At 51.1% G+C, this 23,487-nt stretch overlaps 1 protein-coding gene across 1 annotated transcript; it reads right to left on the reverse strand.

Annotated features, from left to right (window-relative positions):
- Positions 1-22,404: 22,404 nt before the first annotated feature.
- LOC123100567 (zinc finger protein 2) lies at positions 22,405-23,079 on the reverse strand. The gene has a single exon (XM_044522477.1). The coding sequence runs from the start codon at positions 23,046-23,048 to the stop codon at positions 22,659-22,661; it is 390 nt and encodes a 129-aa protein (XP_044378412.1). The 5' UTR covers positions 23,049-23,079; the 3' UTR covers positions 22,405-22,658.
- Between the last annotated feature and the right edge of the window lie 408 nt (positions 23,080-23,487).

Below are 23,487 nucleotides of genomic sequence, written 5' to 3' on the forward strand. Positions count from 1 at the left end.
CGGTATCCCCAAGTTTCCCGGCGACGCGGCGGCGGTGAGGCGAAAAAGAGCGGGGAGAGAGCGGTGGCGAGGCACAGAGCGGGGAGAGAGCGGTGGCAAGGCACAGAGCGGTGGGAGGGCGTTGGATTTTATAAAGCGCGCCGGACGCCTCGCGCCAAAACTAGCGCACGCCCGGCCGCTTTTTCCCGCGCGCGCGCGCGATCCTTTCCCGACGTCTCTGCTATCTCTACTCTCTTCTCTACTAGCGCGATACAGGAGCGACGCACAATTACAAGCTGATATTCTGTTGGACAATGGAGGCTATAACCAATTTACTTTTACGGGAACAATAGCACCCAGGAAATTTGAAGGGTAGGTATGAACAAAATTGGAACTGCACATGTACTGCTAAGTGATTCAATACACACATTACCAATCGAGGAGGAGAACGATGGTCGCGGCGGCCTCTGTGAGTCATGGTCGGCAACGGGAGTAAGTTCATTGTCCACGACGGTGGTACTTCTGCGCTTGGCATCGGCTTCCAGGAAGCAGATCCGAGACCGTGGAAGACGATGCCGGGGAAGAGGCTCCGTGTACGACGACGACGGTGGACCGGCTCCAGTGTGGCGTATGAGGTCGTCGATGAGGTAGATGCGCTGCGGTGGACGAGTGCGCCGATGTAAAGGGGAGGAGCACGAAGGCTGCGGTGCCGTGGAGAAGTCTATTTTGCGGTGGGGATAGAAAATGGGGAGTATTCAGGTGTACTACTCTCGGTGCCGGGGTGGGGTTGGCTGGGTAGGGTGAACCTGAAGTTACGAAAACAGCCCCCTACCAAGCGTCATCTGTAGGCCTGTTCCGAACGCTATGATGGTAACTTCCCACTGCTCGAATCAGGGTCGCGGGAGATTTTCCCGCCGACCTCGAAATTTTGTGACACTAGACTCCCCGTGTGGCGTGTTGAGTGATTCGGCTAACCAACTAGCGAGTAGTAGTAGTAAACTCTGCATATTAGGTTTGACCGAAGTCAAAATTCCTAAAGTTTGACCAAGTTTATAGAAAAATATAAACATTTACCATAACAAATATGTATGATGTGAAAGTACATTCAATAATGAATCTAATGGTATTTATTTGTTATTGTATATGTTAATATTTTTTGTTATAAGCTTTCTGAGAGTTTACAAAACTTGACTTTGACCAATGCTAATACGCGGACTTAAATAAAAACGGAGGCAGTACACATTTGTTTTCTTAGTTTGTAGTGAACTAATCATTTGTTGAAATTGTGAAATAAATATATTAGGCTATTGACTTCGAATGTAATGGTCTATACAATTCAATAGTTACAATCATTGTCGAATCCCAAGATGTATACAAGGTCTATAGTACTTCACAACATGCTCAAACTCTCATAATCCCACTCAAATGAGAATCTAAATGCATTTCATAGTTATTACTTTGTAGGATGCAACAAAAACAACCATAACTCTACATCAGCCATTATAGAAGCAACATTTTGACATATCCCAATGTGTGAATGAAACATGCAGAGAGAGCTTTTGAAGATGGAGCAGATAGGGCGGGACAGATTGTATGTATGTGGACGAGAGAGTAGGAGACAAACCTAACGAGAGAGAGAGAGATAGAGAGAGAAAGAGAGAGGAAGAAGTTAGGTCTGCGAGAAAGATGGATACATGTAATATACATGAGATGCGTGTGCATCTGGATTCTGTATACATGGAAGGAGAAGAGACAACATGTTTGATGAGAGAGCTGGAAAAACATGGACGAGAGGGGAAGGATCTCGTGGGTTGAGGGATTGACAATTTTGTGCGGGGGAGAGAGGGATTGGTAATTTTGTGCAAGAGAGAGAGAGGGTGGGGGAGGAGTCAGTCAGCCGTCGTCACATCACCCTGCTTCCAAATGACCCCGCATTCTCTAGCATGGTGTGGTCGCCGTCTTCGATCTGCTCGATGCCCTCTTTGAAGATTGAGGTGTTGTGCATGTTGGGGTGCAAAGAAGCACAAGCGAGAGTGGTCGCCGTATAACCTTGGATGGGGATGAATTGTGTGCTCAGGGGAGTGTGTGTGTGTGTGTGTGTGTGTGTTGTGATGCGTGTGTCTCTCTATGTGTGTGTGTGTGTCAGATATTGAGAGAAAACAAACCTAAGGAGAGAAATGGGTATTCACGAAGAGATTTTGCGGGCCTTGAGGTGGGCAGGGGCCGGGTGAGGGTGTCAAAATGTGCGCGTTGATGCATGTGTTGCATGCGACCGTGCGAGGGACGGACGAATCGAGAGAGATGGTTGTTGTGTTACGGATGCTCCTCTCTCTGTCTCTCTCTCTCCCTCTCTCTCTCTCTCTCACACACACACACAAGTAAACTAGAAGACCGTTCTCTCATGTATACACAACGTATCGGCATCTGTCTATGTCTCACTCATGCATGATCATTTGCACATTCACACCTCTCTATGTCTGTATCACACGCACACCGTCTCCACATTGCCCTTCCGCCACAACACACATATGGACACATACACACGTTCTCTCTCAGTCACACACACAAAATCAGTATTAAAAAAACTAGGGCGCACCTAAAACGTCCAAATCCAAATAAAGACGAACCGGAGCTAAATTCAAATATATGGAAATATTGCAGCGTCAAGAACTTTCACATGAAAAAAAAGTTCGATCGACCGCGCGGCCGCGGTTCACGCGCTTGCACAGGATTCTGTATCGTGGCTGTGGTACTAACTAATAAAAGCGTTGCCTAAGTCTAATGTTTATGTGTACTAGTACGGTTTTCTTTTAAGTTTGACCAACCTTATATATAAAACTAAAGTAAGCTCCCACACGCGCACTCATCAATATGCCGCTGCCGCCGTTGCGCATGCCGGCGCCCACCTGCTCCGGCCAACAATTTCTCGCCCATCACCGTCGTGTCGCTGCCATCCCTGTGCCATGAAGACGAAGGCTCGCCCGCTCATGTCGTCTGCAGTCCCTCCTCGCGATGCTGTCGCGCTGCCAAGCACGCGAGCAGCTGGTGGAGCCACGTCTATGCACGCAGCGTATGAAGAGGAGGACGAGCGCGTGCTCCAGCACGCCGGCGAGGAGGAACTAGCGTGTCATTGTCATCTCCGCCTGCGCGGAGGAGGCGCACATGGTGGCTGTCGCGGCGGAAGCCGGTCGCGCGCGCGACGAGCCGGCCTGCAAACCGGGTGAGGACGCGGAATCTACCTTCGAGACCTTGAATGCCACATGAATCCTGCAATCAGAAGGAGCAATTTGGGTCAGTCGACTCATGTGAGCCGTTTGATGCAACATGGATGGCTAGAAGGGCTTCTTCCACCTCTTCTGCCGTCTTCTTCCTTCGCTCCGTCGAACTTCTTTCACAAATCGACTGACCCAAATTATACTACTAGTACGAACGTATTAAGTACAGTAGGAACACAAAGATACGAGCAGTAGTACCAACTGCAAGAAGAAGAGTAGTAAGACATAGTACTAGTACTACTGTACGTACTAAAGAGTTCAAATAATGAGAAAGAACATAAACATAGTTCTGCTGGGGCCTCAGCACAACACACCCTTGAAAATAAACTAAGCAACTAGTCCGCTTGACACTGCAGTAGAACCAGCATGAGCGATGGCACTGCCACCTACTCGGAGTCCGAGTCCACGTCCTCGACTTCGTCCTCGTCCCTCTTCCTCTTCCTCTTCGCCGACGCTTCTTTGCTTGAACCGGACACTGGGCTCTGCTTCTTCATCCAACCCTTGCAGATATTTAAACAAAGGTAGGCATCCATTGCTGCGTACAGGTTGTGATCTTCATCTAATGTCTTCGACTCCCATGCATGATGAAACTCGTGATGAGGTTTCTTCAGTTTAGCGTACGAAGGATCAATCATGGTTGCTGCCAGGGTCAGCATTGAAGGTTGAGAGGAGGACACCAGGCTTGCCATCTGGCGATCGAAGGGCTGGCCTACAACGAGACCTATCCGACGCAGGACATCCCTGTCGTTCTTAAAGCCTACAGGAACGAATTTCACTCTTTTGTCCTTGAGGAAGTTCTTAAAATCCTGGCACTCAACGTCGGCATGGCATATGTGGTAGACCAAGCAAACGTTATGTACGCAAACCTGGATCACGGCGGGCTTCTTCCTCTCTTCGTCCTTTAGATCCTTCTCTCGTCCCAGGACTGTGGTGTACTCAACATCTAGCCCAGTGACCCACTCATCCGTTGAACTGTTGAACATGCGTAGGAAGCGAGCAAGCCATACTTTCACCGTCTCGGATCCACGTGTGTAGATGACGATGAACTGATCACCGGTGATGGCTCTAACCTTGTATCAGCGGCGACCATGGAGATTTGGGAGGCCATGGATTTTGGAGGAGGGTTAGGAGAAGTTGAACTGTTGTACCCCGCAAAAAAAACTGGGAGCGAACTAATGTGAAAGGACGGGACGACTGGGAGCAAACTGTTGTAAGGTAGAAGACGGGGACGAGTAAGGCATGCGAACGGCGTGGGGTTGCTGGCTTGCCCAGTGGATAAATGGCTGCAAGCCCCCAAAGAGTTCTCGAGAACTATGCGGGACCCACTAGATGTCATGTCTACTAGACCCATATCGTAGGCCTGACGGTATAGCTTCTGCCTGTTCGCACGCCATGCCGGCACGTGGATGTAACTTCACTTAATTCCGTCAAACGTCACGCCTCCCTCGCACGGTCGCGCCCTTTGAGACTTCGACCGGCTATAAATGAGCAATTTTTTTGCCTTTTTTTTAGACAAGCAATTTTTTTTGCCTACTCCGCATGCATGATACTCCCTCTGGTCCTTTTTACTCCCATCAACCGTTTGCAAAGTGTTTGACCAAATTTATACTTTTTTTGAACACCACCTTATATTAATTAACCAGCCACACCAGTACACTCATTCGATACAATATTCACCACATAGGGCGGTACGTTATTTACAAGAATACCATCTAATCTATTGTCAAAGCTATACTTAGTGATTAAGTGTGCCAACTTATTGGCCGAACGGCTAATCTTTGAGAATTTAAGATTGTTGATCAACTTCGAGATGCTCAACGCTTTCATCCTCAGGTCACGCATAGCAGACCTGTCATAGTCCGCCGATGCAAGAGACGCTACCACAAAAGTGTAATCAGTCTCTAAAATTACAGGATTATGAAGAGAAATACCTATGTAGAGACCGACAATGCAAGCCCTAAGCTCCGCTTCCTCCACACTTTGACAGGCATCAATGAAATCCCACGACCAAATTTATACTAAAAATATCAATATCTACAATACTGCTTATAATGAGTATAAGAACTACATTTTTTAATGAGTGTAAAAATATTGATTTGACATTGTGAATGTTGACACATTTTTCTATAAGTCTGGTGAAAGTAGAGGTACATTGACTTCAGACAAAACTTAAATGCACAATGCAGACTATTTCCTCCGTCCAGGTGCGTGCCATGTCCTATCTTGTCATCACAACAAGGTTAGCTATTAGGCTGGCCATAGTGGGGGTAACATAAGTAGTATCATGCACTTGGGACTCACAAACATGCTAATGTGGTAGGCAATTAAAGAAGAGAGAGATTGTTATAGTAACATAGGTAGATACCGTAACATAATAAATGTGATGCTACTATGTGTCATGCATGGCAATAAATGAGACCACCTATGATAGTAATCTATAATACTATGCACTATAGAGGTAGTAACATAGACTAGTAACATATGCATGTTACTAGTCTAAGTTACTCCCCACTATGACCAGCCTTAGAGTACCACTACCTCCCTTCTAGTTTAAAGGGCTTGATAAAAAAATTCCACCTACTCTTAGCAAGATAGTAGAGGCGGTGGAATAGTTTTTGAAGTCTGCAAAAGTACTCAACTAGTGTTGTCGTTCTTCACAAAAAAATGTGTTTACCAATGCATGCATGAACACTAGTTACTCTAACCCCCCTCTCGTCTTTAATTCTTTGCCACATCAGCATGTTTGCTATTCCCGTTGGCATGATACCAGCTAAGATACCACCATTATGGCCAGCCTTAATCATCGCATGCAATAATTTAGTGCACCTTGAAATATGAACATGTGTGGGGCGTGTATGTTTTTAATGACTTGAGACTATACCTAGCCCAGCATGCAAGATGACTTATTATGCACTGTTCCCCATACCTGCAGGAAGCCCGTTCGTCTCCAAATCTTTTCCTCTCCATGTGTGGAAACAATATGCCTGCCAAACTCTCCTTCTCCCTCTGGCGGTCCCACCACTCCACCCCGTGTGAAAAAATCTGCATGCATGACTCTCCTCCCCCCACGCTCGTCCAATCCGTTGTGACCAGCAATATTTCCACCCCTTCGCTCCCCCGTAATTTACTCCAACAAATATGCCCACGTAGCTGGTACTTAACTGCAGGTGCATTGGGTCACTGACAAATGGGCCCAACAGGGGTCTGGCCCACATGTCAGTGACGCAACTGGACCTGCAGTTAAGTCAGTGCAGCTCAGTCCATATCTTACGTAGGTGTGCCGTTGCTCGCTATAAATACTGCGCCTCCCACGGCATCGCTATCTCCTCCCCCTCAGGTTCACATTCATCGCTATCTCCTCCCCCTCCCTCTCATGTCGACCACCATGGCATCGCCCCTCCCAAGCCCTAGGAGCCCCTCGCTGCACCGCGCAGACGGTCACGCATCGCCGTTCCGTTCCTCGCCGCCACTAGTCGAGGAGGACGCATCGGTGTTTCGCTCCTCGCCGCTACGCGACGCGTCGCCGTTCCGTTCCTCGCCGCCACTAGTCGAGGAGGACGCGTCGGTGTTCCGCTCCTCGCCGCGACGCGACGCGTCGCCGTTCAGTTCCTCGCCGCCACTAGTCGAGGAGGACGCGTCGGCGTTCCGCTCCTCGCCGCGATGCGTCGAGGTGGACGCATCGGCGTTCCCAATCTCGCCAGCACGCGCGCCGGAGGACGTGTCGGCTCCCCGCTACGAGGAGAACGCCGCGCCGCCCGCCGAGCCCCCTAGCCTTGAGGAGCTTTGGAAAGAAATGGATGTCGCCTTGTGGAACGCTTTGCCTCCAGCAGAGCGCGCCAAAATAGAGGCGGAGAAGAAGGCCGAGAAAGAGAAGCGCACCGCGAAACAAACTTCCTGGGAGGCCTATGTCGCGTCCGAGAGAGTCAGGCAATTGGCTCTTTGGCAGAAGGCTCGTGCGAGGGCCGTGATGGTGGCAGAGGACGCCCGTGCCGATGCCCTGAGTGCAGTCGGGCCCAAGCGCCTCATCTATGCTTGGCGGTACGTGGACCGGCTGCACGATTCCAACGAGGAGGAGTACCTGTTGGCGCCGGATCATCACACCGGTGAGATCGCGCTCGCCCGCCGGCAAGCCGTCAATCAGCACCTCACAAGTTGCGAGGCTAAGGAAGAGGCGTTGTGTCGGCGCACTGGGAAACGGCCGCGCACCAGGGCACTCGTGGTGCGCCGCAAGCGCTCCTGCGAGCGCCGTGGCTTTTAGGAGGAGTATAATTTTTTTTCGTAAGGCGATCTCATTAGTTTTGGGATGCAAATGATAAATCCCGAACGTTCAGGAATTTTTAGCGTCCTTAATTAAGTATGTAAAAGGGAATGTTTGGAAACCTTGTGTATTCGTACGCATTTTGCAAGTACGTGCACATAGCACAAACTTTACTATATACTATCGCACTACACTTCTCTCTCGATATATGCTTGCAGACTGTGCTACTCCCTCCGTCCAGGTCAATAAGTCATCTTTGGTTGTGCACCGTGACCAAGAAGGAGGGAAGACTTATACACCTAGACGAAGGGAGTACTACTATTACTTATGTACGTGCAAATGCACGTTTTAACATTATGATGCGGTTTTTGTAAAAGTAGAAAAACAACACTAGTCAAGCTTGTGAAACGATTCAATGCAAAACAAATGCAAAAATGCTCGTTTGATTGTTTACTTTTAGCTTCCTTCTCTGTGGTTATTTCTCTGTCGTACTTTGTACGGAGTATCTCACTGGTTGGAAAGGCATGCAAATTCCCAAACCGCTTCCTACACCCTGTATCGAATTTTTTGCCTAACAAGTTGTGTCGTGCAATTGGAATTCCAACTTGAGTACTACTACTAGTAGGAGTACCAGGGGCCAGTTCTTTTAGGCTTCTAGATTAGTAATCCCATAACTACTACCTCCCTCCTGGTTTATTGGTCCCCATTGTAATCTGTGTCAAATTTTGATCATAAATTTAACTAATGAAATGTTAGTGCATGTCACATGCACTACTCCATCCATCTAGGTGAGTAAGTCATCTTAGGCTGTGCACCGTGACCAAGGAGGAGGAGAAAACGAGAAACGTTAATGTTTATTTGCTAATTAATAGTATTGCATGCAATGAACTAACCACTGCATGTCGTGTTTGATATCTCAAGTCATTAAAAGCATGCACACTCTTTATCTCTTATTGGTTGATATGTCAAGAAACAAGAAACGAGGTACGGAGTAGAAGCTAATGCATCGCGCCTAAGTGTTTTGGGATTATTTGGTTTTCGTAAGATGACTTACACACCTAGACGGAGGGATTACAATGGTGAGGAATAAACCAGCTAAATCTTTGGTCAAAATTTAGCACAAATTACAATGGTGAGGAATAAACCAGGACGGAGTAGTAGTTTAGAAGCCCAAATAAATGAGTGAGGCGCCTTATTGTTACTCTCCACTATGACTAGTCTTGTGGGAAAAGCTGGGGAAGCCGCCAAAAGAACTGGCCCTAGGAGTAGTAGCTAGGGATCGAGTGTGCGAGATGAACCGGAGAAAGTAAATGCAGAGAGATGAAATGCAAAAAAGACGGAGGGATGTGATGGTTGCTTGTCCGTTTATTTTACCAGGCCACTTATTACTGGGAGTGGTTGGGTTTTGTGATATGACGGCTTTACTGCCGTGCCACGAGCGGGGTGAGAGGTGAGACTCCCGTGCAGCGCCGCCCTCTACACTTGTAGTACATCGGTCGTGGTTTATTAGTCCCCCATTGAATTTGACTGAAGATTTAACTGACAAAATGTTAGTGCATTTCAACAAAAACTATATCGTTGGATTCGTATTTGAACATAGTTTTGAATGATATAATTTTAGGTGACATGCATCAGCATTTATCGTACTATATGTAATGTTAGTTCAATTTTTGGTCATACTAATCTATAGTAGTAAGGTGCCCGTGCACTGCACCGAAGAGTGAAATGTATTGATCGTGGAGTTGTTTATTTTGACAAAGGATGTCGGGGTCATCTCATGTGTAACGGGTATCGATAGGTTTCTTCGGATATTATTTCATCTCTAGAGCTCACAAACATCTGGGTGAAATAGATAAAAAGGTATCTTTTGCAAACAAAAGCGTTCAACTGTTCAACCTGCATCCAAAACTTGTGAAGAAATAACACTTATTGTGCTTTGCAAGAAGTGATCTTTAAGAATTAGTTTTTGAGTATCGATTGTTATACATGTTGGCTACAGATGACATGGCACTTTCTTATAGTCAACAGTTGGCTATACTATTAAGTAATATTAACCATGCCCTTATACACCTAGACGGAGGGATTAAATCAGGATGACTTGCAAGCGGGCAGAGGAGATGTAAGAAATGGTTCATCGTAAGTCTTTCACCAGTACTATAGTAAAAATTCATACATGGAAGATTCTAGACTAAACCATAAACGGATACACTTTTATTCATGCGCGATACTCCAATAGAGCAAGATCCTGCATGGAAGTCTCCACATGCTTAGACAGCGGATTACATTGAGCGAAGACTAATGATCAACATTTAACTTGATAATGCGTATGTCCAGGTGAACCTCCTTGGAGTCCCCGTGCACCGCGTCGGCAGGTAAAGGATGCCATGGGTTTTCCAAGTCCACATTGACGGGATAGTCCCAGCTCCCCAACGTCCAAGTCTGTTCGATGAGGCCGGTGTCGCCGCCCACGCTACCCGGAGGGGTAGTAACACTGACCACGCACCCGTACATCGGCCTCGTGTCAGTGTCAGCGTCAGCGGCGTCGCCCCTGACGCACATTACAGAGACGGGGCGGCGGCCTGCGCGGGCCTGGCCGGTGCCCACGATCATGAGGAAGACGCTGCCATCCTCCTCCGAGACTAGCAGGCGGCGGTGATCCTCCACTGACTCCGGCATGGTGAACGGGTAGCACGTCTCGTACTTGATGTTCTCCGCCAAGGGCCAGCAGTGACCGCTGCACGCATCCGTGAGGTGATGCACCATGTCCGCCGGCGAGCCACAAAACGGCATCGGGCACTCATAGCAGTGGGCGAAGGGCTCCTTGGAGGCATCGACCAGGCTGTCCATGAAACGGGAGTGGCTGTAGGGGACGTTGCGCCAGTTGAATATATGAGCAAGTTACTACGAGATTTAATCCAAATAAGCACAAAATAAATCATGATGGCTATAACAAAGATGAAACTAATCATGTGGACTAGCATAGTAGTAGGATACAGAGTAGAAACATGAGTTCTACCACGATTTCGAACAGGAAGGACAGAAACACATATTGTGCAACGGTAGCAGCACCGTTGGCGTTGAGGTTGTCGCCCATGTCCAAACACCACGTAGACACGGTCTTTGAGCACGGTTCCTAGTCGATCCACGCTCGGGCATTGAAGTTTATAACTATTTTAGATTAGAATATACTACTCCTCCGGTGCTAGTAGTAGAGCAGAGCCCTACTCTACTACTCTACTCAAGAAAGTTAGGGCATAGCACTGTAGGGAGTACCAGTACTGTGATCACTCAAGCAAGTTGTCTGGCATTGACATGACCCTGCGCTGCTGGTATGTGTCTCGTAAGTCAAGTGGCGTGCTGTAGTCATCATCACCTGTCCACTTCCCGCAGCACATATTCGCTTCTCCATCTTTGTCCGCACATAATCTCGTCCAATCTTCCATCCCCGCTAAGGCGCCTCCCCCCCTCATCCGAAACCCAAGCACTAACAATGGCAGAACCGAGCAGCATCCGCCGAAAGAGTGGCTGGAATTCGCTCCCCACAGAGGTAATCAAGCTCATTGTTTCGTGTGTGGACAATCTCAGTACCATGCCGCTCGCCGCGTGCTCGTCGGGGCTGTACCGTTTACTCAAAGCCCTCAGGCCGGAGCTTTTTAAGCCAACTCCTTGCTTGCTGATGCCTCCTGATCTTCAGAAACGGCGTGTCACGCAGCATAACGATCGTATGGTGGCGAGCATCAACCCCCTTGACTGCGATCCGATCCCCGTCAGCCTCAACTACATTAACGGTATGTACTGGGTCGGCATGAACACGTCTTGGATGGTGCTCGCCGACGGTCGCGGTAGCTGGATGCTCATGGAGGTCTGCACCCGGCGATTGATCCCCCTTCCTTCGATTAACACTGCACTGCTTTGGCACCGCGGCCCAGAATACTCGGAATCTTACAGTAGCCAACATGATACCAAGTTTGATTTGCTCAAGGTTGTAATCTGCCAAGTGCCCACAAGATCTGCGAATTATAAAGACTTCAGGCTAATTGCGTTCTTCAACCACGGTCTCGCCTATCTGACAGGTCACTGCGGTAAGTGGATAAATCTGCACGTCCATCGCAGGATCATACATCCTCCATGGTTCTCTGATGTCATTGAACACAAGGGCTTCATTTACGTTGTCGACTCCTTCTATGGCTGGACGTATTGCTGGCCTACTCCAGTCATCGCTACAAATGGCTGTTACAGCCGTATGTTACTTTCCTATGATATCATGATGGCTTGTTTATATTACTGTCAACATTTGCTGAAAAAATATTCTTGCTCATAACATGTTGTTCTTAAGATTGACTAAATCAAAAGCCCTTTTTTATTTGACTCCAACTTGATATGATGTTGTAGGCCGCCTGGTGTCCCCACCCTTCCTAATCCCAGAACCTTTCAAAGAAAAGCGGCATGGCAGTTGCAGGTGGTTCCTGGCTCGATCAGACGACGGCGAAAGATTGATGATCGTTCGCACGTACCGGACGTGTTGTTTCACGGAATACAATCACAGTCACTGCAAGGTCTTTGAGCAGGATCCCAGCTTCTCTGGGCCTTCAGGAATTTTTTACTGGAGGCTGGTAAGTAGCCTTGGTACACGCTCTCTGTTTGTCGGACTGAATTATCCGATTAACTAGGAGATAACCGACGGCGAGAATCATGATGGCAGCGCGGTTTCGTTCATCAGGCAAAACTGTGTGTACACAGCGTACCATGCGTCTCTGCATGCACCATACCCTGATATGTGCCGCCACGCTCTGCAGCCCAAAGTAGGAGAGAGGGTCGCAAGTATTAGATTTCGACCTGCTGGCTGGAGTTTCCCACGTCAGGCACCCATCTGGTTCAAGCCGTCAGCCAATCTCCACAACTTAATAAATAGTAACGTCTAACTGAGCCAGTTAGTTAGATGCGTACACTTAGTGTAGTAGGATCTTTATTTAGTTTGATGCATACACTTGTTCTTTTTTGGTAGCCCTTTTGTAATGATGGCCGATGTTTGGTTTGGAAGAGAGAGCTGCGTCTTCACTCTTCTGGCCTGCTTACTGCTTCTGTTGCACCCCCAGCCCTGGTTGCTGCTGCTGGTGTTTTCAATGTACAATCAGTAGTATATTTCGTCTGTTGGTTGAATAAATGTGTTGTTAGAACGACAAACACAATGTTTTGGAAGTCGTTGCACGGTTCGATCTTTTAGTGCCCCGTACCGTACGTAGCGCATACTATTTTTCGTACGGAACACATTTTCCACTTGTTGATAACATGCAACCCACTGATGAAGGCCCAATAGAGAAGCTCATAATTAACTGGCAGGGAGGCTCTCACATGAATCCGGCCCAGGTACATGCTCATGGTCCCCTAAACATAAATAAGTAAGTAAATAAATAAATAAAGCTAAATGCTCATGCACCAGTCCTTTGGGAAAATAGGTAGCCCAGTATTTCTTTTTCAAGAATACCCAAGCTAGGCCTATTTGTTTTCTCCGAATTACTGGGCTGCAAATCTTTCAAGACGAGGAGGGATGCATTCCAGCCTGGCTTAAGAGTATGGTCAATGTCTGTTAAAAGTAATATCAAAAGGGGTTGAAAATTCCAAAAAAAATTATAGCAAATGGGATATAAGTTTCTTTTTTTGTTTTTGTTCTTCACTGATATCTTATACGTATTTCATTGGATTTAACATGACATAGTACTAATTTATTTTTAAATTTGTTTTAGTATGGCTATTAATTTTTGGATTAAGAATATTTCGTTCCCCAGCAAAAATTTGCGAATTTTCAAAATTTCCCACTTATTTAGTTAATTTTTTGACCCTGGTACTGACCAGAAAATGGCCAGCAATTCTAAAAATGGAAAACGGGCTGCAATAAATTCCATATGAATTAGAAAATGAGTAAAAATTATAAAAATAATAGCAAATGGGCTGTACACGCCACAGATTTCGAGGCTGACTTGTTTACGCAAGGCTTTGTCAGTGAACACACGATTCTAGCAGCAGTGACTGTTGGATGTCCATCCAACGGCCGACGTGCTTCTTCAATCTCTGATCTTCCTGCTCCAGCCACCTCAACTAGTGCCGACGGGACTGCCTGCTCCCTCCTCTTGTGGCCCGCTGTGATGCCACGCAGGCTTCCCCTGCCCACCCTACTCCCTCCGCTGGCCTGGCCGCACGCAATCAACTGCCTCCTTATTACACGAAAAAAATGATTCCTCCCATTGACATCTGGGGCGCAGCGGTTGGGAGGCTGACCTGTGGGCCTACTAAGTTGACGCGTACGCAGGGCTTGTCAACTTAGTCAACAAACGATTCTAGCAGCAGTAACCGTTGGATTTGAATCGAACGGTCCTGCTGCTTCTTCAATCGCTGCTGTTCTTGCACCAGCCGCCCAAATCAGCGCCGGGGAGACCGCCTGCTCCGGCCTCCAGTGGTCGGCTGTGCTGCCGTTGAGGCCCCATCGCCCCCTACTACTCCCACCGCTAGCCAGGCCCTGCAGCGACGACAGCCTCACACCATAGCCGAACCAGTGAACCCTCGTACTCCTCTCCGCGTGGGCATCCACTTCCGCGTCTTCCCCGGCTCCGCGTCGTCCCCTTCCAAGGCCTCGCCGTCGTCCACCGCCTTGGTGCTCTCGGCGCGGCGTGGTCAACGTGGTCAACGATATTCCATCGGAAGAGTACTGTACGTGGAGAGGCTGGCAGCTGGGTCCACGGCCACAGCCCAGTTTTTTTGTGATTTGCCAAGTAAGTCGCTTTGTCAGGCCTGTTGGGCTGCAAATCTTTCAAGACGAGGAGAGCTTTCATTCGGCTGGCCGAGAAAATGGCCCATCAGTAATGAGAAATGGGTTGTACATTTTTAAAACACATCAAACCGGCAATTAGTTTCAAATATCTTTTCTTTATTTCGAGATTTCAAATTACATTAATTTTTATGCGTGGAGAATTTGTTGGATTTTATATTGATATATATTTATTTTTAAAATCAGTTTGAATGTGAGTCGAAATTTCGGGGTTAGAAACAGTTCGGACCGCACCGAAATATGCAAAATTTCATATAATTTTTTAATCGTGGCCACAATATGGGCTGTAATGCTAACAAAAAGAATATGGGCTCCAAAAAAAACCTTAATAATTAGCAAATGGGCTGTAAATTATTAGAAATAATGACAGATGGGCTGTATGTTGTTTTCCACAGATTTGAGGTTTTCCTAAAAAAAGGTTGACACACAAGCAGTGACTGTTGGATGGCCATCCAACGGCCGTCGTGCTTCTTCAATCTCTGCTCTTCCTGCTCTAGCCGCTCAAACAAGCGCCGACGGGACTGCCTGCTCCCTCCTCCCCGCGGCCAGCTCTGCTGCCGCGCAGGCCTCACCGCCCCACCGTACTCCCATCGCTGGCCTAGCCATCCCTCTACTCACCCACACCTGCTGTTATTCTCCGGCGACGGCAGACGAACCAGTAAACCCTCGTACAGTCGTACTCCCCTCCGCGTGGGAAACAACTGCCGAGTCTTCTCTGCCTCCATGTCGTTCCCTTCCTAGGCCTCGCCGTCGTCCACCGCCCTGGTGCTCTCGGCACGGCCTGGTCAACGTGGTCAACGACCGACATGCATATGAAGTGAACTGTACGTGGAGAGGCCGACAGCTGGGTCCACGACCGCACGCAAGGAAATGCCTCCTTATTACGCGCAAAATAATGATTCCTCCACCTAACATCAGGGACCCACCGAAAGGGCCTCTGTATTTCGCGAAAAAAAGTTACCGCCGCTGACAGCTCAGACCCACCAGCTATATCTTCGCATGCAAGGAAGTGCCTCCTTATCATGCACAAACAATGAATACTCCCCCTGTTAGCTGGAACCCAGTATAGTGGCAGGCTGACTTGTGGGCCTACTAAGTAGACGGGGACGGAGGGCTTTGTCAACTTAGTCAATATGCACGATTCTAGCTCCAGTGACCGTACGATGTCCATCCAACGGCCGTAGTGCTTCTTCAACCTCTGTTCTTCTTGCTCCAGCCGCCCAAACCAGCGCCGGTCATGCCTCGTGCTCCTGCCTCCCGTGGCTGGCTGCGATGCCGCGAAGACCTCACCGCCCCCTACTACTCCCACCGCTGGCCAGGCCATCCCTCTACTCACCACACCCCCTGTTATTCTGCGGCGACGGCAGCCTCACACCGCAGCGAACCAGTGAACCCTCGTACTTCTCTACGCGTGGGCATCCACTGCCGCGTCTTCCCCGGCTCCGCGTCGTTCCCTTCCTAGGCCTCGCCGTCGTCCACCGCACTGGTGCTCTCGGCGCGGCGTGGTCAACATGGTCAAGGAACGGCTTCCATCGGACGAGGACTGTATGTGGAGAGGCTGACAGCTGGGTCCACGGCCGCAGCAAGGAAGTGCCTCCTTATTACGTGCAAAATAATTATTCCTCCACCTGACAGCGGGGACCCACTGGACGCGCCAACGTATTTCGTAAAAAAAACATTTCCCCCTTGACTGCTGGGACCCACCAGCTACATCTTCGCACGCAAGGAAGTGCCTGACAGTCGGGACCCACCTGGTCGAAGCGTACGTAGCGTTGTCATTTTGGTCGGGAACGTGTACGTACATATATACTGGTGGATGTAGAGGCGCGCACGTGTCGTAGTAGAGGCGTGCACGTAGCATGTACACGTACGTACAGCGGCCAGGGTGCATGAAAGAAAATACGGCCACGTATGTGTACATACGGGCGGGGTCTCAAACGCCTACTCGCGCATACGTACGGCCAGGGCTCGTGTACATGGCTGGGTCAGAACGGAGAAACAGCGTCGTCGTCGTGTTCATGGGGAGGCAACGGAATGCGTCGTGTTCATGGGGAGGCAACGGAATGCGTCGTGTTCATGGGGAGGCAACGGAATGCGTCGTGTTCATCGGGAGGCAACGGAATGCGTGGGAGCCAACCGGCTGGGTCGGAACGGAATGCGTGGTCGTGTTCAGCGGGAGGGCTTGGACGGAACAGGCGATGGAAACGAGGCCTGGCGTACCGCAAAACGGAGGAAACGGACCTCCTACGTTCGGAACGGGGTCCTGTTGATCGGGAGGGGTGTGGCGTACTGCAAAACGGAGGAAACGGACCTCCTACGGTCGTAACGGGGGTCCTGTTGATCGGGAGGGGTGTGGCGTACCGCAAAACGGACGAAACGGACCTCATACGGTCGAAACGGGGGTCCTGTTGATCGGGAGGGGTGTGGCGTACCGCAAAACGGACGAAACGGACCTCCTACGGTCGAAACGGAGGTCCTGTTCATCGGGAGGGGCGTGGCGTACGGCAAAACGGGACTCCACGGGATACTGTTCATCTCCACCGTCGACCTCCTCCAGCCTCCACGGGCTCCTGTTCATCCAGCCTCCACCGCGCGCTACTCCACCGGCTATTGTTCAACCACCCCTCCACGGGCACCCCTCCACCGTCTACTGTTCATCCAGCCCTCCACACCACGGGGTCCTGTTCAACCACCCCTCCACGGGCACCCCTCCACCGTCTACTGTTCATCCAGCCCTCCACACCACGGGGTCCTGTTCATCCAGAGGCAACGCCACCGCTCACTGTTCATCCGACCCCCCCCCCCCCCGCAACGCTCACTGTTCATCCAATCGATCGGCTTCAGTTAGCAGCAGTAGCGAAGGAATCGCTCGATTGGGTTCAGTTAACAGCCATCGATCGATCGATCGGGTTCAGTAACGCGTAGCCTGCAGTGCAATCGCTCGGGTTCAGTTAGAGCCCAACGCCTCGCTCGGGTTCAGTTAGAGCCAACGCCTCGCACACACGCGCGTACGTGTACGAGAGAAACGCGCATCGCTCACCCCCGACCTCCCACCGTAACCGGGAACTCCCCGAAATTTTCCTCCCCCTCACTTCTACCACGGTTTTTTCCGTCATGGACGGCCCAAAGAATGTCATGCAGCTGCGTCTCCGGCCCGCCCAGGACGAAAAGCCCATTTTCTGTCATGATTTTTTGTCATAGAAGTAGGAGCCCACCACATCTATGATGATACCGGGTTTTGTCACAATTATCGTCATATGTATGACAGAAAAAAAATTCGTTCGGCCCAAAATGTCACGGATGTGTCTTTTTTTTGTAGTGCAAGCTCGAAGGTGAGGCACTTTCCTTTCTTGCTGAAGTAGAACACCAGGGACAGACCATCAATCTCTGCCGGAGCGGGGCAGATGATCTCAAGGCGGGCAGGGCCATCGTCCTCAAAGGACGCCAGGTCAGCAGACACTAGCTTGCCCACAGGCTCAGAGATCGCCTTGAGGATGTGCGCAAGCTTGCCACCCCTCGGTGCCGACCTGCCACCTCTAGGCAAGCCGTAAACAAGGACCCACACCTGCTCCAGAGGAGGCACAGGATCAGGCTCCGCAGCAGCAGCACGAACGGAGATCAGGAACTTGTTGATGGGGCAACGAACGAAGTCGTGGGAACACACGCGGAGCAGCTCGGCGGAGGGGAAGGGGGCCGAGAAGATGAGGGGTGTCGTCTCAGTCACCTCCCAGGAGAAGTCAGAGTTGCGGAAGTCCCCGATGTAGGCGGCGACCTTAGCCTGGATGAGGTCAGCCGAGATCACCACCCCCGACGGCAAGACCTGCTCAGGAGCCAGGGTGACCGTCGCAAGGTGCGGACGCACCGCCTCCTCCTCGATCTTAGCGTCCACGTAGTAGAAGCCACCCCCTCAGTCCCGTAGCCTAAAAAGGCAAGGGTCGTGGGACATCGGGGAGGTGCCTCGCACTCTGAACGGAAGTGGCCCGCACAGCCACAGTTGATGCACATCGTCTTTTCCCTAGACCTGGGGCGACCGACACGAGGAATAGCCTCCGCCGGAGCCGCCTGCTCCGGTGCACCCACAGGAGTGGAGGAGTCAGTCACCGCCAGAGTCTTCTTCTTCTTGTACTTCTTCTCCTTCTTTGACGGAACCGCGGCACCCGGAGCATCAAGGGGCCGACGCGGAGAAGCAGGCCGTCCTGAGCGAGCATCCTCACGGCGCTGCTCGGGAATACCGTCACGCGAGGGCCTCCGGTGGTCCCGACGCGAAGACTCCAAGACACGCACATCCCGCCCAAACCTCCACCCGACGCTCGCCCCGCTTGGAAGACCCACCACGCGAGGTGACCGGGTCAGACCGACCCGAGTCACGGCGCCGCCAGTCGCCCTCCGAGGTACGCGGAGCCGCACGCCGAGGAACAGCTGACCAGGGAGGCAGTTCCTCCCGCGAACGAGCCGTCGGCGGCGGCCGGGACTCCAGCTCAGCCCGGAGGGTTTCTTCCCGAGCCAAGTCAGCATCCAGCCTGCACTCCTCCTCCCGGCGTCGAGCATCACCCGGGGAGCCAGGCAGCGGCAGGAGCGGCTCGCTAACCGGGTCGCGTGGGAGGGAGGACGCTGGAGCGAAGTGCCGCTGTACGTCGCAGGGAGCGGCTAGACCAGCCCGCGTCGGACCCAGACCGAGCTTGAGCAGGCTCGAAGGGGCGCTTGGGCCTCGGCTGTCCGTCCGTGGCCTCCCGCGTCATCAACACGTCCCGGTACGAACGCGGGACAAGAGCAGCTGCCAGGAAACCGGAGGAGAGGGGGCGGAGACTGGCGGCGAAGACAGGGCGAGGGGGTAGATGCGACCGGCGGCGGGAGGGGGCGGCGTGGAAGCGAACGGGCAAACCGCCCCCATCGCCCGACCTCAACTCTAGAAGCCGGCGCTCCCAGGCGGGGATCTGATCCCCCCGTTGGATCCAAATCCAACTGGTAGGATCAGCCGGGGCAAGCCGCCACGCCCGATTTGCCTCCTCCAGCGCCAGATGGGCCCGGCTGGCAGCGGCCGACACCTCCTGGGCCGTCAGCCCACCGCACAACCGAGCCGCCCGCCCACGTCCCCGCAGGCCGGCCCACACGTCGCCACGGCCCACCACACCACAGGCATCCAATGGCCCACGCAATCGAGCTGCACGAGCCGGACCCGACCAGGGCACCCTCGCAGGGGAGGGCGCCGCCGACGGTGGCAACGACGGCACGGCCTCATCCCCGGCCACCAGCCCGGCCATGGCCCAGCCTAATTGCTCAACCACGGCCAAGGCCAGGCCAGGGGAGGGCTCAGACAGACCAGCCTCCGGGGCAAGGGCGGGGGCAGTCCGGGCCAACGCGGAGGCAGGGGAAAGCAGGGGACGGGCACGGCGAGGCGCCGGCGTCCGACCCGACCGACCGCGGCGAGCATCCGACCTACCGGACCACCGCACAAAGTTGGCCGCGTCAAGGAACTCCCCCAACAGCGGCGGAGCGCGTCGCATCGGATGCTCCACAACACCACCTTCCGCCTCCTCCTCGCCGGCCAGATCTGCCCAAGATACCGGCAACGAGCCGCCGCACAGGGACGGCCCGCCGCCGGCAGCTACCTCCAGACCCGGGGGGGGGGGGGGAGGGCCGGCCATGGCAGAGGCGGCCATCCCACCCAGCACGCGCGCGCGGCGGCGAGGAGCAAGTCGCCACAACGGTCGCCCGGAGGAGAGCCGTACAGAATTCAAACCGAGTATCTGCCCTGTGTCCCGCTCCTCCACCAATCGTGAACTGTCTACATTGCAGGTGGAGTTTCTTGAACTTGCAGCCTTTCAACATCGCCTCCAAATGATTGATTCTACTTCAGTTGACATTGCGCTTGTTCTTCTCTCATGCCCGGTAAATTTGGTTGAAATCACCCACAGCGAGCGACATCACCCCGCGAGGGTTTTTGGGCGAGAAGCTCGGCAAAGAAAGCGTCTTTACGAGAGGATATTGTAGGCCCATACACTGAAGTAATCTTGAAGTTCACCACCGAGTCTGTACTGTGCAGCATAGCTGATAAACAGTAGGTTGTGGTTGTAATATTGGACACATCAACCATCTTGCCATACCACAGCAGAACAATCCCTCCTTCAAGTTTCGTCTCCTCCAGACAGACGATATGACAGGAGGATGCCGCGATGGTTTCTTTGACAGTAGTACCACGATCTGAATAATTTATGCCCGGCCCTGACATTCCAGCTTAGGAACCTTTGTTGTTCGACCATATGGAAACACACAGGGCCCTCGTACATGGCAAGCTGCCAGCGGTGATGCATCCAGCCAACACTTTGGCCGTGAAGAAACCAATAATAACAACACCAAAATAACAGCTACTACTATTACAGCACCCTGGAGCATGAACATGTTGTGCTAACATGGGACGCCTTGGGACCCAGCGCCACTAGAAGCACATCAGACGGCCACAACCGCAGGGCTGCGAGCAAGGTTTTGGATTCCGAATGGAACATTTTTCTCAAGGGACGACGGTAAACTCGGTTTCCATGGTAATCACGAAATACCAAAAAAAATGAGCGAAATTTAAGATCAAACTTTGAATTCTCAAATTTTTAAGACAAAAATACATAAGTTTTGAACACGAAAGTAATAGCTGCACTAGTACCAACGAAAAAAATAGCGCGCTATAACCGCGTTATAGCGCCGTTATAGCGTATTCGGAAAGAAAACGCTATATTTTAGCAAATTCGGCCGCTACGGCGCTATTCACGTAATTAACGCGCTACAGGCCGCTATAACGTTGTAGCGTGTAGCGTTATAGCGTTCAAAGTAGATGTAGGCCAACGCAGGTTTATTTGGTGGTTACTGCATGGTAGATGTAGGCTCGGTGCTCAATGTTCAGAGTTTATATGTTGAATAGATTGACTAAAGTTTGAGATTCAGTTTAAAATTTATGCTTCCTATCTATGGCTAGATTATGTCTCTCTATGATGTTGTCTGAAGTTACTGAAATACTTTATTTCTGGATATATTTGGCATTTTTTTGCAAACGCTATTCTGAAATATAGCACGCTATTAGCGCGTTATAATTTGTGTAGCATTTAAAGAAGGGCCACGCTATATTTTTTAGCACGCTATTTTTTTCGTTGACTAGTACTAGCTCAGCGGTAACACGTCTGCTCCACTGCCACGCAATTGCAGGTTGCGAGTTCGACCCTTGCACCCTCGTTTTTTAAGAAATTACAGCATATTCCTCGAAAAGAAAAATTACAGCAGACAGTGAGGCGTGCATTCTTCGAAAATCAAAAAGGAAAAAGTGCGGCTGGATGTCCTGGAACACATGGCTTGCCGTTGCTGGTTGAAGATCCTTACCACTATGACGCAAGTAAGCATGTGTTTCATTTAGAGATATACCTTATTTAACTATACGTTAGCAGTTTAAATTCAAAAAATTCAAAAAGCTCCAAATTTTCTGCTCGGTATACATAATTATCGTGGGGGAGCGGGAAATGCGGTTACCTGGCGCCAGAATTTACCGCCCGGTAACCAAAACCATGGCTGCGACACAGCTCCATCATTCGCAAACTCATGATCCAAAGCATGTTCACCTCCGTGGTCGACGAGCTCATTTTCGACAGCCGTGGCCAGCAGCTGCTCCTTGAAACGCTCGGTGAAGGTGTCCAGCGCCGCAGCGGTGACATCCTTGCCATCCTGGATGGTGCTGAGGCCGCAGCAGATAAGCAGCTCGGCCGATTTTGCTACAGACGCGGCTTTTGCCCGGCCACCAGCTCGGGTGCGCACAGAGGTGCTACGCCAAATTTGGCTTATGAAGACATGCATTGTATACCCCGCCGGCTGGCATCACCGCATCAGCTTGACTGGTGCATCCAGGTCGGCCATGGTAAGCAAGCGGCCAGCTTGGTAAGCTACCTACAAGTCGGCCATGGTTAGCATGGGACCCAAGCTAGTGTTGCCCGGTCGAAGCTGGCCGCCGATTGATGCGCTATGCTCATGAGGGAGACAAACAACAAGAAATTATCGGCCAGGACCGAAAATTTAGTTATTCACAGGCGACGGACCAGAAGTAGATTACTGCAAGCATTTACAGACAAAGATTCAGATGAGTGTAGCGACTTAACTAACAAAGTAACAATCCATGCATGCATGGAGAATTGGAGATATCTGAAGATCGAGCAAGTACAGTGTCAAGCCCAAATCAAGAGCCAGCCAGCATAAGTATTTAACCTAGCTGGTAATTAAGTGATAGCAGAAACACAAGACAAGAAATGAAACTAATGGAACAGAGGAACTAGGTACTGCATGGATGGATCGATCATAGCTTCAGGGACAGGTCAATAGCCTCTTCCGCGAGCTCTTGGTTGCCTCTTCTTGTCCCGGAGGAGGCTGCTCCCGAACCAGTACCCGTGCCCTGCTGGCGATGTCGACGAGGGTGGATCCTCCCTCCTGCTCCCCACGCGTGGGCGCCGTAGCGCGGCGGAGCGCTGTGGTCATCGACGGCGGCCTTACCAAGCTCTTCCACCGCCGTGGCCTCCCTGGCCAGGTCGCGCTGCAGCTTGTGCCCGTTCTGGTGGCCGCCGAGCGCCTGCCAGGTCCTGAACTTGCGGGGGCAATAGCAACAGGAGAACACCCGCTGGAACTTCGGTGGCGAGTACTGGCGCAGAGACAAGCTCAGATCGAGCCCGTCGCCCGTCTCCATGCCCATGTCACAAATCAGCCTGGGAGTGGATATGGAGTACGTACACAGTGTGGCAAGGCAATCAATCACGCATGCGGTGTTTTATATGATGCGCTTCAGGGAGAGCGTTTTGGAAAAAAAAATACATTTAGAAGTAAAAAAATCACTTCTTAACTATAAATGCATATCCACGTTGGAGAGCAATTTTGACTGGCATTTGGTTGGGTGCATTGGCTGGCTGATGCAACTACACGGTGGTGCTTGTTTGCATACACTGGATATGATTAACAGTTACCAGCTACACATAAGACATAAAACACGGAGTTACACTAGAGTGCCTCCGTGTCTGCAGTGGACGATGGCCGAGGCGCCGCGGCCGACACGACCAACATGGAGTCGCGAGCGAGCGATTCCGTTGGCAGCGCGGTGAACCAATTGCTAGTGTCATCGCCATTGCGGAAGTCTG

This window comes from Triticum aestivum, chromosome 4D, assembly GCF_018294505.1.
Source record: "Triticum aestivum cultivar Chinese Spring chromosome 4D, IWGSC CS RefSeq v2.1, whole genome shotgun sequence".
Classification (NCBI taxonomy): Eukaryota; Viridiplantae; Streptophyta; class Magnoliopsida; order Poales; family Poaceae; genus Triticum; species Triticum aestivum.